At 40.0% G+C, this 18,035-nt stretch overlaps 1 protein-coding gene and 1 long non-coding RNA gene across 2 annotated transcripts in view; both read left to right on the forward strand.

Moving 5' to 3' along the window:
* LOC131248949 (rRNA-processing protein EFG1-like) overlaps positions 1-18,035 on the forward strand; it is a 51,604-nt gene that overhangs the window by 20,073 nt on the left and 13,496 nt on the right. The window contains exons 2-7 of the mRNA XM_058249478.1: positions 248-377; positions 493-620; positions 4,443-4,581; positions 4,876-4,990; positions 15,233-15,296; positions 15,394-15,675. Of these exons, the coding sequence (XP_058105461.1) occupies positions 248-377; positions 493-620; positions 4,443-4,581; positions 4,876-4,990; positions 15,233-15,296; positions 15,394-15,675 (858 nt within the window). The remainder of the gene's footprint in view (positions 1-247; positions 378-492; positions 621-4,442; positions 4,582-4,875; positions 4,991-15,232; positions 15,297-15,393; positions 15,676-18,035) is intronic.
* On the forward strand, positions 11,463-12,676 carry LOC131248950 (uncharacterized). The gene is made up of 4 exons (XR_009172559.1): positions 11,463-11,660; positions 11,747-11,877; positions 11,959-12,034; positions 12,114-12,676. It is a non-coding gene; the product is annotated as an uncharacterized LOC131248950 (long non-coding RNA).

Below are 18,035 nucleotides of genomic sequence, written 5' to 3' on the forward strand. Positions count from 1 at the left end.
AGACTCTCTCTCTCTCTCTCTCTCTCTCTCTCTCTCTCTCACTCAATGGACTCCTGTCCTGAAAAAAACTGTGTTCATTATATGGTTGTACATGCAAATCTTTGAGCACCAAGCTTCCACAGTAGAATAAATTGTTTTGTTTTTATTAATTGTGAGGTTCTGTTCATGGTGCTTAACGAAAAATTGGCACCTATTCTTCTTGTTCCTGGGATTGCAGTGCATATTCTAACTTCTTGATTGCTTCAAGAACCTTCCCCTTGAAGTCAGGAAGGCTCAGGAGGATAAATTGGAAGAACTTAAGAAGCAGCAAGAGTTGCATACTCGTTTGGCAATAGAACGTAAAATATTTCTGCGAAACAGAAAGATAAAGTTTTTCGGTATGTTATTCCACCACAACTCAGTTTTATTCATTGTTGCCATGAACATGTATTTATTTTCGTTGTTGCTTTTCAGTTTCTCCTAATGCTTGAGCATGATGTTTATTTAAAATAGAGAGAAGAAAGATAGAGAGGAGAATAAGGCGTTTGGAGAAACTGCAGCGCACATCATCTGATCATATCTCTGAAAGAGACATTGCTGACCAGCTTTCCAAATTGAAGGAAGATCTTGAATATGTCAGGGTAAGCACATGTAGAATTTTTTTTTTTTGGGTGCTAAGATCCTTTATTAGACCGGATTCATCTCTCTCTCTCTCTCAAAAAAAAAAAAAAAAAAAAAAAGAAGAAGAGGAAGAAGAAGAAGAAAAGAAAAAAAAAGAAAAGAAAAAGAAAAAGAAAAAAAAAGGACATTTGTTTTAATATAAGCAATGCATTTTCCATCTAGTTATTGAATCTAGAGGTTTTGTTCATCATCATCCTTGTCGTTCCTTTCTGTCTGAGTAATTGAAGAACTTATCTCACTAGACACGCTATCATTATCAATTTGAAATCTTAATACACGGTCAGATGACTCAAATAGCTGTCTATTACGAGAAATGCTCTAGTGCTTTCAGAGCACTGTAAGTTATAGTGCTTCTAACTGCATCCTTTCACTTTGACAGTCCAATTGATCGATCTGAACTGTCTATTAACTTTAAAACATATTTCATGAACTACTATTCAAAAATAACATAGTTATCCAATCCATCCTTGATTTGGCCGTATTTTCTCTAGCCATCCCTTTTCCAAACCATGGATGGGATGGTTATGATTGCCCAAGAAAATAGATTCTTTTGTATCATAAGCAATCCATGATGGACCCTAACAAATAGATGGATCAAACTGTTGATTGGACCTTTTTTTTTTTGCAAACTATCTTGACTGTCCATCTTAAAGGCCATTGAACAAATGCTTAGTTCTCGTTAGATTGATGAGATGCTTGCATGGTAGCCCATGGAATGTGGGCTGGACATAATGAATGGTCTGGATCAGTGTATTGGACTGTACAAGTGTCTCAAAGCAACTAAGTGCACTATTACTTACAGCGCTTTGAGAGCACTAGAACATTTCTTGTTTTTTATTCTGTTGTTGTTTTTATTAGTTTGGAACAAGATTAGTTCTCTCAAAATAAATTCTGATGGGTTATATTTTCCTCTCACTTGAGGAATATCAAATGACATTAGTGAACTTGCATGCCTTCTCCACAAAATATTTATTTCCCCAAAGGCATTGTCTTGTATAAAAAATCAATTAGACATTTCTTCTAGTATTTAATTACTAAGCAAGAAATGGAATGGCTTTATTATTGGCATGTAAGCTAGGACTGATTTGTGTAAGTCATATGAAGAATTGCTGCATTCATATCTCATTCATTTTTTTTGGTCCGATCATTAGTGGCTTGTAAAAGCTATAATTTGATCAATTTCCCAACCATAACCCTTTCTTTCCCAAGTAAAGGAAAGATTTTTCTTCTTGTTAGTTGTGCCTTCTTGTGAATGAGCCTCAAGGGTGAATGGTTTGGACATTCTTTGCAATTGGAGTAGTAATCAGGTGAATTTCTCTTGATCCTGAGGTCATAATTGCCTTTTCCCTGCCTTGATAGGAATGCCAGATACTCAATCCTTTTCACCTTTCATTCCTGTAGTAACCCTCAGGCTTGTTTGGTTCCAAGTAATTATTGGTAAATGCTGGGAGTATCATAATGATTATTTTTTATATATGTTTGAGAAAATGGGAGGTAATTCTGCCTCGAAAACCGTAACTATATTGGATGAAATTGCCTCTGTAAAATCCGTGGGCCTCATCACGATGTATATTTCTGATCCACACCGTCCATCCTTTTTGCTAGCTCATTTTAGGGCATGAGCCCCAAAAAAATGAGGCAAATTGTATGCTCAAGTGGCCCACACCACAAGAAACAGGGGAGATAAAAACCTCTACCGTTAAAAACTAAAATTGGTACAAGACACATAATGATGTGTATCTGTCATCCAACCTGTTCATAAGGTAAAATAGTCATTGATGAACTAACAACATAAATATTGACTTGATCCAAAACTTTTGTGGCCCTAAAAAAGTTTCCAATGGCAGGTTTTCCATTTCCATTGTGGTTTGTGGTGTGGTCTACATACGCTTTGGATTTGCCTCATTTTTGGGCTCTAACCACTTGCTCTAAAAGCTCGAACTGATAGAGCATGATGAATTAATCTCTTTATCTCATAGCCCAGGCCCCAAATCCATGGGTTAGGTCCTCGGCCGAACCCTCCTCGTGGGCCTCAAATCCATGAGTTCTGCCTCACACGAGCCACCCATCTCACACGGGCCCCAAATCCATGGGTTTTGTGGGCCGCCCACCCCGAGTGTGCCCCTGCATCCACAGGCCACCCCACTCTACTCGGGCCCCTTTGGATTTAGGCTATTGAATCTAGTTCCATGGTAATCATTATCCTTATCTACAATCAGGATCATGGTATTAAAAAACGGTTAGGTAATGGTAACGGTTGGAGCCATTACACGATACGAGGTTGTAATGCACATCGTGAAAAACATGTCCCGTAATGGGCCGATACATACATTTTCTTCCTTTAAAACAATTTTGACCGTTACAAGGCTGTAATGGGCATTACGGGTTGTTATGGCTAGTATCATAACAGCCACAAGGCTAGGCCTTATAGCTACTGTTATTGAATACCTTAGTCAGGATTCTTTGACGCAATAAATGAGGTGACCGTTGTCCAATGAATATGAGAATTCCATTAGCTATCCAAACTGGACACTAAAAAATGGAATCCCTTTCTCAACAGTGTTGATGGAAATAATCTCTAGATAATCATTCTTTTTTTTTTTTTTCATTTCCATGCCCCCGATTCCTCTTATTTGGACACATCCTTCAGCAATATTTGGATTGTGGGATTGCAGAAAGTACGGTCTTCTCTTTCTGAGAGCCTTGTGCCCAGCTGGTCTGTCCAAGACTTATTTTGAGGTGCCTGGTTTTTCTTTTTAAAACTGAAGGGCTTAAGTGGCAGCTTCGTATATGGATTGAAGAGATCAGACAGATGTTTGGAAACTTTCATGTTGGACTTCGCAAGTTAAGATTGCGTTGGCCCCTGTTGCCTCTGCCAGGAACTAGTTTTGCTCTTTCCGATGGATTGCAGTTCCATTGTTCCGGTTTAGGCCTGAATGGCTTGGTGCTGTAACTAGAAGGTATCTTTGGAGAAACTTTGCTTGGGTAGGGAGACAGAAATACAACCTATTCCACTGCATTGATGTGATTAGGTGCTGGAAGATAGAGCTGTACATGAACCAAGTTAGCTCGGTTAACTCGCTCAACTCGGCCCGGAAAAGCTCGACTCGACTCAGCTCGAAACTGGATTCGAGCTGAGTCAAGCTGATTTTTTGAACTCGAAAAAATTTCGAGCCGAGTTTTAGCTGGACTGAACTCAACTTGATTCGGTTCGGAACTTGACTCGGTTTGAATCAATTCGACTCAGATCGGGTTCACTTAATATAAATATTTTGTATATATTTATATATTAAAATAAATTATATATTATATATATTATATAGATTAAAAGCCCTAAAACTTAAAACTCGAACTCAGCTTGTAGGCTCGAACTTGAACTTGGATCGAAAGATCGAGCTCAAGCTCAAACTCGGCTCGAGCTGGCCAGTCAGGATCGAGGACCAAGCGGAGCTGAGTTCGAGCTGGGGTAGCCTGCTGGCTGAGCTGAGCCGAGCTGGGCCAAGCTTGACTTGGTTCAACTCATGTATAGCTCGACTGGAAGAAGCTTCGTTTGAAATTTTGTTTGCCTTCTATTAAGGGAAAGTGCATAATCACTTAGTTCATGTGCAGATTATATATTGTCTTGATTGATCAATGCTTGATTCAAGTATTTACCTGCCAAATACCTGCTTCATAATTTTGGTTATGTGATTGGACATTTTGGGTTCATTGGTTGACGTGAGTTCTGAGTACTTCAGAAAATGGCACAAACAAAGCTATTGATGGTGTTCTTTGAACTGCAGTTCTTCCCCAAGACTGAGAAATATGTTTCTTTATTCATGGGAGGCGACAGTTCAGAAATGGTTGATAGGAGAAACAGATTACGCAAACAGATCAAAGACAATATCATGGCTGCAGCAGCTAGTGGGAAGGATTTGGAAGGTAGTCTCTTTGCCTTAATTCTTAAAAAAGGAACCTTGTATTCTTACAAGCTGTTACATTGCTGTTAGCGACCACCCAATGAATCCAATGCCTTCTGATGCTTCTACAGCCAATATGTGATTGCTATCAATCTGTCATGTACATTAGCATGGGACACATGTACAGACCAATTACTTTTACCATGATGTTTTTTCCGCTTACCTGCATTTTCAGTTCTGATTAGCGTAAATCAGGACATTTCTTGTTGTTATCTTGTGGATCTGATATTTTGTCTTTGTCATGTTGCCTTAACAGAAACAGGAAGTGAGGATGACGGCATTTTAGACATGAGCGAGGATGATTTCTTCATGAGTGGAAGTTCAAGTGATGAAGCGGATGCAGACGACGAATGGACAGATAAAAGCACAAGGTTTTCTGTCTTTACATAAGAAGTGATATTTTACATTCGTATTGGTTTAAGAATGAAATAGATGCTTCCACTTGGCCCATTTTAATTGTTTTCCTTGACAAGAATTGCAGTCTATTCTGTGGTGTTAATGACATTATTCTGAGGATGCAAAAATAGAGTGAGAATTTTTCCAGGAGAAATTCAGGCCCATGTATATTTCCTTGTTCAGTAATTTAACTATCGGTATCACATTGGGATACAAAAACATATTAGTATATTGCATGGGATATATCGCATATATCGCAGTTTTGTTTTATTTTTTTTCTTTTTCGACAGGCGCATGTATCACAGAATGCATCACTATTTTTGGGAAATATTGGAAATTTGATTGAATCATCAAATGAAACTTTAGGGGATTTTAAAAAAGAAAATATTTTTTTAAAGATTAAAAAAGACATTTTACACGCTTATAAGTTAGCAATCAAAAGATCACAAAAAACAAGTACACAATAAGTTTCCTTTGTATAGGGTCCTAAACCATACACTATTTAGTAGAAGTATGCAATTATATGAAAATCAATACATATTATTTATAAATCATAGAAGACATGTTGAAAACATAAACAATATCTTCAAAAGGCCAAAAATAAGTAAAAATATACTTGCGCCGTCATTACACTTTGTGATTGTACCTTAGAATTGCATAGAGTACGTGACAACTCAAAGTCATCATCTCCATTTCCATGAAGATGCCCATAGTATTGCTCTTCCACGAATTGACAATAATATGCTCAGGTCACAGTAGAATGATACCAATTAAGATACTCTCTCACATATCATTGATACTCATCATCTCTGAATTGGATTAGTACACCCATCCGTGGGTACTGCGTAATTCTCAGTCTGTGGCTGATGCAGATTTGGAGCTGGATATAGGCTGAGTATATATGCGACTCTTGGACACATCTACCCATAGTTATACTTTGGATATCCTTGTTCATATGCATAAGCATACTCCTGCTCTATCCGTAGTCGAATGACTACATTTGTATACCGTAATTGTTGGAGTCACTCACGTACCTGTGAGGTCTATAACCATATAATCCATATCCATATTGTGGTACAAAACAAGAGTTGCTCTACCCACCACTGATGTCTATGGACCTCATGCTTCATGCTAAAGACTTCTTCTCAGTGCCACTCAGTTGTTTTTACTTATGGTGATATTTGAGAAGCCTGTGTTGGGACAGGGCGAGAACCTTGGTTTTCGTCTTGGGTGGCATGGTCAAGTTTTCTCCCTAATGAATGGGCTAAGAGGGCCTCTGATTCTGACTCTCGTTATGGATATCACGGTCGTTGTCACCACTAGTGCCGCTATCACAATCACCATCACCACGATTTCCGCCACCGCCGTCACTCTTCGTGTCGTTGTTGGTGTCGGAGAGAGTGTGCCCCCCCATGTGTCCCATAAGATCCTGATGCTTGGTTGCTTGACAATGGGTTAAAAGCTTTGGGGGAGATCTTGTCTCATCTATAACAACATTAATGTCAATGCCCTGTTATGCATGCTGGCTCTTCTGCTAGCCCCGGAACCGGGCGACCATCTACCTTATCTATGTAAGTTGACTTAACCCACTTGTATAGTGGGTCATCTGTCTCTCCTTCATAAAATGCATTATGACCAATCATCATGAGAGTTAACGGGTCATCTTCTGCTCTTCTTGCACCTTCTGCTCATGTCGGCCTCTCCAAGCTTCATGTTACAGTGGCAGAATACCATCTTTTGGAATATCTTGTAATCCAACATATTATGCTTATTCATGTGAATGAGTGAGAACATGTTTCAATTTCGATCACGTGTTGATGGTGACACTGTTTGTGCGAGTATGTGGATAGCCAATCGTTGTAAAGTCTTGCAGTTACTCCTGTACAGGGCCCACCATTTGCTTGCAAATTAATCATGGTTGTCTGTTAGTTTTATATGTGATTTTAAAAATATAAAAACTATTAACTATATGCTTGTATGCAACAACTCTCATGACATCATCGTCCTCCTCGACTCTCTCGCAACTACGCACTCAAATATTCCATGCAGTATATAAAATATCGGTGATATTATCGAAGTATCGCCGATAATATCGGTGTCGCCGGCTATGCGACACCGAAATCCCGTTTTTTCGATTCGCTCCCAAAAATCGCCGATAATCTCGTCGGATTATCGGTATTTTCCAAAATATCGGCGATATTTCATTGTTCCTACCAACCACGGGTGGGAACTGTAGCCAACAACCCCCTTTGTCGATAAAAGGGGTAGTTGTCGGCGAAAAAATGTAAAAAAAATCGAAAAATTACCTGTTTTTTCGCCCGGATCTGGAGGAAGACGCGAATTCAAAGCCTCGAGTGCAAATTGGCAATATCCGGTAAAATTCAACCCCAAAAATTTCCTTTTTTCCATCGAAAAATCCTGCAACTTCTCGAATCCGCTTGCGGGGCGAGATCTTTGAGGGTTTTTTTTTCCTTATTTGGGATGAAGGAGAGGGATTTTCGGTTGAAATTTTGGAGAAATCAGTGGGAAGGAGATGGAAATTTGAAATTTGAGAGGGATTTTCGGAATTTGGGGATTGGGCGGGCATAAATGGGGATCGAGCGGGCGTAAATGGGATCGCGTACGTGATTCCGTACGCTCTTAACGTACCGAGCACATTCTTCTGGGCCCATCGAGAATGTATCTGGTCGATCCATGCGGTCCATCCGTTTTTCCATCTTATTTTAGGGGTTGAGACCAAAATTTAAGCATACCCAAAGATCGAGTGGACCATACCATTGGAAACAGTTGGAATAATGATTTCGACCGTTAAAACCTTTTTAGGGCCCATAGTGATGTTTATTTCTCATCTAACCTGTTCATAAGATCACACAGACATGGATGAATGGAAAACACAAATATCAGCTTGATCCAAAACTTTTGTGGCCCCCAGAAATTTTCAACGGTAGATTTCAATTCATAGTGTTGACTACAGTGTGGTCCAATTGACGTTTGGATATACTTCATTTTTAGGCTCAAGACCTAAAATTATCTGCTAAAATGGATGGACGGAGTGGATAAAATACATAAATCACGGTGGACCCCACAATTGAAACCTTCCTGGTTCACGTTCAACTGCTTAAGTGAGCTGTACTAAAGGAAAAATGTGGTTTGGGAAATTCCAACCGTTGAAACCTTCCTGGTTCAACAGTGATGTTTAGATGCCATCCGTACCGTTAATAACATCATTACTATTGAGATGAACTGAAAACAAAAATATTGGCATGAATTAAAACTTCTGTGGCCCCACAAATATTTCAACTGTGGACGTTTAATTATCACCTTTTAGGCTCAATTGAGCTTTAGATACGGTTCGTTTTTGGCATCATGTCATAAAATGAACTCACAAAACTGATGAACGGGGAGGGTGTTTCACAAACATCACAGCGGGCCCCACCTGAGCTTGCAGCACAGGAAGGAAATCTCAGTCCTGCGCTGCATGGGGTGGAAAGGTTTCGAGGGTGGAAATCATTATTTCCACCGTTTCCTGTGGTATGGTCCACTTGAGACTTGTATAAGCTTCAATTTTGGGCTCAACGCCTAAAATGATATGAAAAAACAGATGGAAGGTGTGGATAAACCGCATAAATTCACAGTGGGCCCAACTTAGAGTGTACTGAGTAACTCAGTAGCTAATCCGATTTCTGGATTGGCTACTGACAAAAGCCGTAGCCAAAGACACCTAGAACCATAGCTCAACTCGCAGACTGAGTGGAGATACCTCATTTCAACACATGGCATCGATCCCCAATGGGGTGGCTAACCCAAATGGCTATTGATGTGACGTCACTGAGCTATGTGGACCCAACCATGATGCATGTATTGTATCCATACCATCCATTAATTTGGAGAGATATTTTTATGTCATGAGAAAAAGAATGAGATAGATCTAAAGTTCAAGTGGACCCCACCATAGAAAACAGTGGGGACAGTGACGTCCAGCGTTCAAAAAATTTTAGGGGCCACTGAAGTTTCTGATTAAGCTGATATTTTTATTTTCACTTCATTTATTTTGATGTTAACTTATGAATAGGTTGGATCTCAAAAATACATCACAGTGGACCCTATAAATATTTAAATGGTGGGTGTGATTGCTCCCATGGTTTTCTGTGGTGGATCCACTTTAACTTTAGATCTATCTCATTCATTTTCTCACGCATAAAACGATCTCTGCAAATGGTTGGATGGTATGGATACAACACATGCATCATGGTGGGTCCACATAGCTTGGTGACGCCACTTCAGTAGCCACTTGGCTACTGACCTTGTCAGCATCTAATCCACGTCCAAAAAAAAAAAAAAACGGATTGTCTACGCCCCTGCCACCAGCCAATGGCTAGTGTTCGGTGCTCTGTGGCCCCCGCCATGATGAATGGTGGATATCCAATCACTATTATTTTCCTGTGGTGTGGTCCACCTGAGATTTATATTCCCATCATTTTTGGTATAAAGCCCTATAATGGTATGTAAAAATGGATGAAACATATACATCATGGTGGGGCTGGGACCGCACTGTCGTGGATGAGGCTGGGGCCGCACTTAATCCTCTACCCGTTGCTCCATGTCGCTTTCATGCACATGCATTCATAAAGTAAAATCCAACCCGTCTATCCTATGAAACTGTGAGTTTTACTCCAAATTCCCAAAAATCAGGATGATCAGTTAATTAAATGGGCTACACCAGAGGCAATAAGTTGGGAGATAACGTCCACCATTCATTTACATGGACCCATCATATTGTATGTATAAATCATAGTAGGCCCCATAAAGTTTACTCAGTATGCAATCTGTAGACTCTTTCCTCAATTGTAATTTATATGAAAATTTGATTTGATCTAACATCTTAGCCCTTGAAATGATTTGGGCTTATTACAATGAATACGAGCCGATGCACTTTTTTTTTTTGTCCATTATTGCAAATTTGTATACTACTAGGGAGCAAAATGTCATCTGGATTGGTAAAAGGAGGAGCAAGGGACATTGGGTGGAAACATGGACGACCAGTGGAGGGGAATAAATATGCAGCCATATGCAACTATTGTGGCCAAGTGATACGGAGTGAGGGAGTGTCTAGGCTAAAGGAATATTTGGCAGGGGGATACAAGAATGTGAAAGACTGTCTAAGTGTAACAAGGCCAGTGAGAGAGGAGATGAGAAGAGTGTTGAATGAAGCGAAGTCACGCAAGCTGCAGCAAAAGGATTGGGAGAGGGATATGAGGGAGGAGCTACGAGGCACTGGACGGGGCTTAGGCGCTATCGACGAGCACGATGATCACGATGATGAGGGGATTGTGTACCCCGATGATTGTGTTACGGCTCGAGAAAGGAGTGATTTTAGATAAGTGATTCGTGAGTCTCGGGCTTCAGAGTGGGAGGGGGAGCAAAGAGGACGGATTGATGAGAGCAGGCCGTCGTTTGGGACGTCCCAATATGAGGCTGGTGGGAGCAGCAGACGATTTGAGGGAGGCAGCGGGCATGGCCTACAACGCACGCAAAGCGCTCGTGTCCCAGATGCACCCATTGCAGGCGTTAATAAAAAAGATTAAAAAATGTGTGGAGCAAGGGGCTCAGGGAGAAAGTTGGTGGCGCTATATCTAGGTGGTTCATCTCGAGCCATGTACCAGCAAATGCAGCAGTCAGTCCTCACTTCAAAAATATGATTGAGGAGGTGCAGCGTGCCGAGCCAGGCATGAAGCCTCCCACGCCACAGGAAATTCTTGGCGTATACCTCGATCGGGAGTACGAGGAGATGCAGGCTTGGGTACGTGGACTCAAGCCGAACTGGAAGCAGTATGGGGTAACAATCATGTGTGATGGGTGGACAGGACCCACGAAATTGTCCATTATCAATTTCATGGTGTATTGTAGAGGACAACCGGTTTTCCTCAAATCCATTGATGTATGGGCTAGAATAAAAGATCATAAATACATATATGCTCTCCTAAAAGGAGTGATTAGAGATGTTGGGTCCCAGAATGTTGTCCAAGTTGTGACGGACAATGGCAGTGCGTTCGTTAAGGCGGGGAAGAAATTGATGAAGAAGTTCAATCTCTATTGGACCCCGTGTGCGGTACACTGCATTGATTTAATGCTCGAGGAGATATGCTAGAGGGATTCTGTTAGGAAAACTATCCAGGATGCGAGGAAAGTGACAAACTTTATATATAATCACTCATGGTTGTTGGCTGCAATGCGTGAGTGTTGTGGAGGGGACATCGTTAGACCAAGTGCGACACGATTTGCCACGAACTTCATTGCACTCGACAGCTTATATAGGTACTGTGTGAGTCTCAAAAATTTGTTCAGATCTGAGAGATACATGGAGTGGAATCAGAAGAAGATTGAGGGTGCAAAGACTTGTTCGAATATAGTGTTTTCCGATACCTTCTAGGATAAAGTTCACAATGTTGTTTCCTTCCTACATCCAATGTACAAGGTCCTACGAGCTGTAGATAATGAGATGTGGCCTTTGATGGGTTCAATTTATGAGCTTATGAGAATTATGAGACGGGATAATGACTGCAATCCCCACTTCGTATCAGTGGGTGATCAATATCATCGATCGTCGATGGACTGGGACTCTTGAGCATCCACTCCACCAAGCTGGTAAGTTTGTTGATACAACTGAGTATTTTAAGCATCACTTTTGTTTGCATGTTAATACAACTGAGTAGCTAATATTTGAGTTTCAGCATACTACCTGAATCCCAAATTTCATTATAAACATCGGCTCCATGAGAATCAAGATTTGACGATGGCCGTCCACGAGGCGTTTGAACGATTGTTCTCAGAATCAACAGTGCAAGCAGATTTCGGTAACTAGGTAATGCAATAAAATTTCTTCCTTATAGCCTCTAGAAATATGGGTGATTAAAAATAATGACTTGTGAATCCGTATTTATAGTTGTTGCGGTTTAGGGATGCGAGGGGTACGTTCTCATCCGCACTAGCAAAAGCATCGACTGAAACGATGATGCCGTGTGAATATGGTAATATAATTAGGTAATTGCATTTTTCGTTTAAACTTTAAACTAAAACAAGCTTCTCATGGATATATAGGTGAGTGGTAGGCGATGTACGGAGTCGACACGCCCGCATTGCAGTTATTGGCAGTCCGTGTTCTCGCACAGACTGTATCCTCCTCACCGTGTGAGAGGAATTGGAGCACATGATCACTCATACACAATAGCAAGAGGAACAAACTAGCATATGAGAAGCTGCAAAAGCTCGTTTACTGCCATTACAATATGAAGTTAAGAGAGAGGTAGTTGCGGGTAGACCGAGACATGGAGAAAAATCAAGACCCGTTAGACTTGTTGTCTATAGGTAACATGGCATAGATAGGTGATGATGATGAGGACCCACTTTATGAGTGGGTCAAATCAGCTGATTTAGATGATGCGGAGGGAGGCCCTGCTCCACAGGTAGCCGAGGGAGCAGCGGCTCTGGGTATCGATGTCGATCAGGTAGTAGAGGAACAAAAGGCGGATACAGACTCCTTTGATCCTTTGGTGAGGTGTTCGACGCGTTCCAATGAAGGTGAAGAAGCATTTTCACGACCCTCGCCTCATCATCAAGTTGTAGTGAGTGATGATGATGATGAGACTTAACCCCCACTTGACACTGGTCCTGGGGACGATGATGATGACGATGATGATGGTGATGAGGGAGGGGACGGAGGCACCGACACTAGTATAGGTGGTACTAGTGGGGGTGGGGGTGACAGTGGTGGGGGGTACACGACGGCTCAGAGCCAATGATTCGTTGGCTAGTTCACTGAGGAGCAGAGTTTTGACCATGCCACTCAGGGCGAGGATCATGGATCTCGTCCACCATCTAGGGCGAGAGCATCAGAGCCCAGATATATGTTCGAGCGTCGTTCGAAGAAGAAAGCCGGACGCGCCGCGGCTGATGCTCTCACACGCAGCTTGTCATCTATGGGCATAAGTTCAGATTAGGGGAGCTCCACCTCTGTCCCACCTTATGCTCATGGGGGATATCACGGGTATGGTCATGGCAACTCTGACATTCAGTCACGCTCTTCTACCCATAGGTATAGGCAGCCGGAAGATAGTTCTTCGAGTCATGACCCTTTGACAGGAGGATATTCGGGGTACCCGTATAACTGACAGCAATACTATCAAGGAGTCGGGGTTGGACTTGATCTGTTCCCTCAGTACCCTGCTCAGGAAATGCCGTCGATGTATGTCACGCAATTCCCACGTCTAGGCGTACTCGTTTGGGGATGATGACTATCAGAGGTACATAAGAGAGTTCCTCAATTAGTACGAGCAGAGGATGACCTGGGAACAGTACTGCCAATATGTTGGGCAGCAGTACTACTCTCAACTGCCACGGGATCCGGACAATGATTACGAGCCACCTTGTCACTCTATGTGGGGATGAAACATGGCCAGAAATGTGTATTTTTTTCAATTCATTTACTTTTGCATGTCTTAATTGTTGTAAGCTTGCATTTATATTATATAAACTAATTTTGGTTACTATTTGAGTGATTTCTTATGACAACGCATACTTTTTGGCCCCCATTAAATGGAAACTTCTAATTTAATGTATTCTTTTTGCAAAATTTTCATTCCTGAATATGTAAATATGTGTATTTAGGCATGTCCTGAAGTTTCACTGAAAAATTCCACCATTTTCCCCATATTTCCCCCTTTTTCCTTGCATTTCCGGTTATCGGTGATATTATCGGCGATAACGATATTATATCTTTATCTCCGGCCAGCAAAACTCGTAGCGATACCGACAACTCGAACACTGATTCCATGTATATCGGAAAGTGACAATATCTTCATGACATGTAATGGCAATAATGTATTGCATGTGTCGACAATATCAACCATTTTATAATGGCAATAATGTCAAAATGTCGCAGTTATTGATATATCATTGATACATTGTGATGTTTCGTGATATGTTGGACAATATGGAGGAGTTTTTCAACTTCCTGCTGTTTCGTATTGGCTGAACACGATATCAATAGTATCCGCCGATGCTATCGATATTTATATCGCTGTCCTTGTTTACTTCTGCAATTTCCTTCTTTATCTCTCCGAACTCAATCATCGTCATTGCCATTGTCGTCATAGTCCTTTCTCAGTAATTTGCTGTCAGATATCAAAATAAGAATTCTCATTGATTTCACAGAAGTTCACTGACTGATTGCATCCTAACATCAAGCCCCCTCATTTTACCCTCTGGGGGCTGGCTGGTGCATTGCACTGGGTGGAATAGCCCCGAAGAGAAGACCAAGGTGAATGCTTTCACATTTGCAGCTTATTCCAATCATTGTCATCTAAGCATTATACCAACTAATTCAGGTCAGCTATAGATTATTCTCCAATCAAACTTAAAAATGGACATCAACAACCACAACTCCAACAATATCTCTGTTCTTTAAATTAGCTTTAGGCTAGTATTTCTGCAACTCTAATTTCTTATTAGTAACTAATATATTAAAATAAAGGGCTTTTGACATATAAACCCCTGCCTTTTGGACTATACCCAAATCTTTATTGATAAATAAACTCCTATCAAAAAAAGAAAAAAAGAAAAAATCCCTGTTGTTAATGAGCTAGTATTACTAATGGGACATTACCCCTTTTACCATAGTTGTTACCAACCATCATTCCACATATTCACACCTGTTACCTACTCCCTTTGCTGGTGCCACACTCATGTAAAGCTGTACACATGCACATGTGAGCACACATGTAAATATGAAGCACATGAGAATTGATCTATCCATAAGGTTGGAAAAAATCTTTAAATCCTTTTGCCTGTTGCTAACGGTTGCTTTTTGTCCTTTCCATCAAGCTAGCATGGCAGAATACTACTGAGGGTGGCATTAGACTCTAGCTTGAAAACATAGTGTTTATTTAGGAACCCTTAAAAGGTAGGGGGAATTTGGGTATAGGCCAAAAGGCTGGGGTTTATATGTCAAAAGCCCTAAAATTAAACAACCATCCCTGCAGTGCACAACCACTTTTCTTTTCCTAAAAAAAGTGGTTGTGTACTGCAGGATTACTTATTTTTATGCATGTGTGTCATTTATCTGAAGTTTGTTTTTTTGAAAGCTTTTTATTTGTGGAATAGTCTGAGATTTCTTTTGCCATCTACTAACATGGGAGAATTTACTGCTCTCTATTCTGCAGAGAACAGGCTTCAAGTACTTCTGGAAAAGCAGCATCTGGCATGTCCAGCGATGAAAAGAATCAGGTCTTGTTGTATGACTTGGGAATTTTGGTGCTTGTTGAAGAAGTACACTAGTGTATCAGTCACAGCCCAAACTTATCCTAAACTTCTCTTTCTGCAGAGGCATGTGTCTGCTCGAGTTCTAATGCCTCCACCTCGTCCATTGACTATTTCATCCAGAACCGCTGGCCGTGCTCAAACGAGGATTGCACACCCATCAAGTAAGAAACAATCCATTGAGAAGGTAGAGTTCTCCACATCTAGCAACACATCCCATAGCAGGAGTGGAAATTCTTCGAAGAGTTGGGGATCGTCTAATCCCCGAACAGGCCATAGTAATCTTAGTTCCAACTCTGACGCTCACAAGCCACGAAGAAAAAGGAGACCAAAGAAGAAAAAACAGGTAGGGTAGTCTGAGCATGTGATTGCTTGTAGATACATTTCTAATCTATTGTTGAAGCGTTATGTATGATTGGACTAATGGTGTGCCGTAATAGCCGTTATGGGGCTGTATTGGTCGCCTCATAATGGCTGTAATGTAACAGTAACGGTGCCAACCGTTGTGTTATGGGGTCGTAGCGTCCACAACGGCCATTACGTAAAAATGACCTGTATTGGCCCCGTAACAACCATAATGGGACCAGTATAGGTTGACCATAATGGGGCTAATATAGTTTTTTTTTTTTTTGTTTTTTTTTTTAAAAGAAGAAAAAAAGAGAATGTAACCAATGTTGGAAAAATCGTCATCATATCGTACATCTTAATAGGGGTTGAATCATATTGAATTGCAAATAAATTGTAAGATTCTTTTTATAATAATTATCTTAAAAATTTGAATGAATCAATCAGAAAAAAATTTAAAACTCATCAATCATCCTTCTACCATCAATATGCACCAAGTAATACCATGTCATGATAGTGTTAAAGGATTTTTATCTTTCCTTTATTTTTGTCTTTCAAAAAAATTTCCCTTAAAAAGCATGTAAGGGTATGTTAATAATTTATGTTCTAGTTTACCTTTCTTGAATGTAGAATCACGTTAGAAAAGCACATTTGATTCTATAGACCAATGGAAAAAAGATAATTTGATTTCTAACCATCATTCCACAATACAGATAAGTCAATATGATTGTAACCATCCATAAAAACATTCCAGATAAGTCATACATCAATTTGGTGTTTCGACCGGTTAAGTAAGACAATTATAAAAAAAGCTCCTTGATTTAACGTTGAATAGAATTTATATATCATTTAATCTCTCATAAAGAACAAAATAAAATAATTTACCTTTTCTAAATAATTCTTAAAGCCCCCACCAATTTAAAAACATAAAACGAAAGCAAATGAAGCTTAAAATAGATGAGAACAAGTATAATTTGAATCGTAAATCATAGGATTCAAATCATAGAATTGTAGGATTCATATAAAAAAGAGATTCGAGGTGGGATTCAAACTGTTTTGCTTAAGATTTGACTCAAATTGTATATTGTAAATTGTAAATTGTAGAATTTTGACAACACTAACCATAACAGCTGTAATGACCCATATAGTAACAGTAATGGTGGTGGTCGTTCAAGGTGTTTGACTGCTTTCTATCCGTTACGATACGCCTGTAAAGGCCGATATGTATAGGTAATGGCTATAACTGTTACAAGAAACGGGGGTAAAACGGGGCAGTTGGTTTTTTGGGACCGTTTCGATTGTTACGATGGCCGTAAAGGCCGTTACAGGGCATAACGACTCTTACCCCTGTAACGGCCCCATAACGGTTGAAAGACAATCATTTTTTCTATTTAAATCCATTCTTCTCTTTATTTTTTCACTTTTCTCATTTCAAAAACTTTCCTAGATCATTTCACAATAGATTTTGACCACTCTTACTATAGTTTTTAAGATTAAAACTATAGATTGAAGTGATTTGAGCGAATAGAAGTTCCAATGGCTTTTTTTTTTCAAAAAAATTGAAAAAGTAGTATTTATGCAAATTTTTTTTTTTAATTTATAATTTCTACTTCTAATGCTTGATTGTGATGCGTAAACATCAGAGACATATAATCATGTTCACAAATTTACTAGACATCCCGATACGACACTCTCACCAAAGAGTGGACTGTTACACTACATAAACAAGTTCAAAACAAAAAATGAACACATTTGGAACATCTACATTATTCTGGATTTTCTAGGTTATTTTTTTTTTTCAGAATTTTTCAGACAAATGAAAATTTCCAACCATTACGGGGCTCGTAACAGTCATTACGCTCCCGCATTGACCGCTACGGCCGATACTTGTATTGTTAATGGTGGTGACCGTTAAGACCACCGTTATCGATACAGAATACCTTGCGGCCGTTACCAATTATGATACACCTTAAATTGTAGAATATATCAAATGCAATTTTAGTAACAATAGGGGTGGAAACAAGGTATTAGTTAAGGTTGCTGACCTAGAAGTACACCAAAATGACTGTTTTTGATACATTTGTGTCAATAATTCATGAGAGTGGAGAGATTGGGAAAGATATTACTCGTAGAATTCAAGTTGTTGTTCAAGATGGAGATGCGCCTTTGGAGTTTTATATGATCACCACGTACCAATCAAACTGAAGGGAATGTTTATAGGATTGATATAAGACCAACTATATGTTAATGGGACATAATGTTGGGCAATTAGGGAACATCTTCATAGGATGAGTGTAGTGAAATGAAGGATGTTGAAATGGATGAGTGGTAAGCTGAGGAAAGATAGAATTTCAAATGAAT

The sequence above is a fragment of the Magnolia sinica genome, chromosome 6 (genome assembly GCF_029962835.1).
Source record: "Magnolia sinica isolate HGM2019 chromosome 6, MsV1, whole genome shotgun sequence".
Lineage (NCBI taxonomy): Eukaryota > Viridiplantae > Streptophyta > Magnoliopsida > Magnoliales > Magnoliaceae > Magnolia > Magnolia sinica.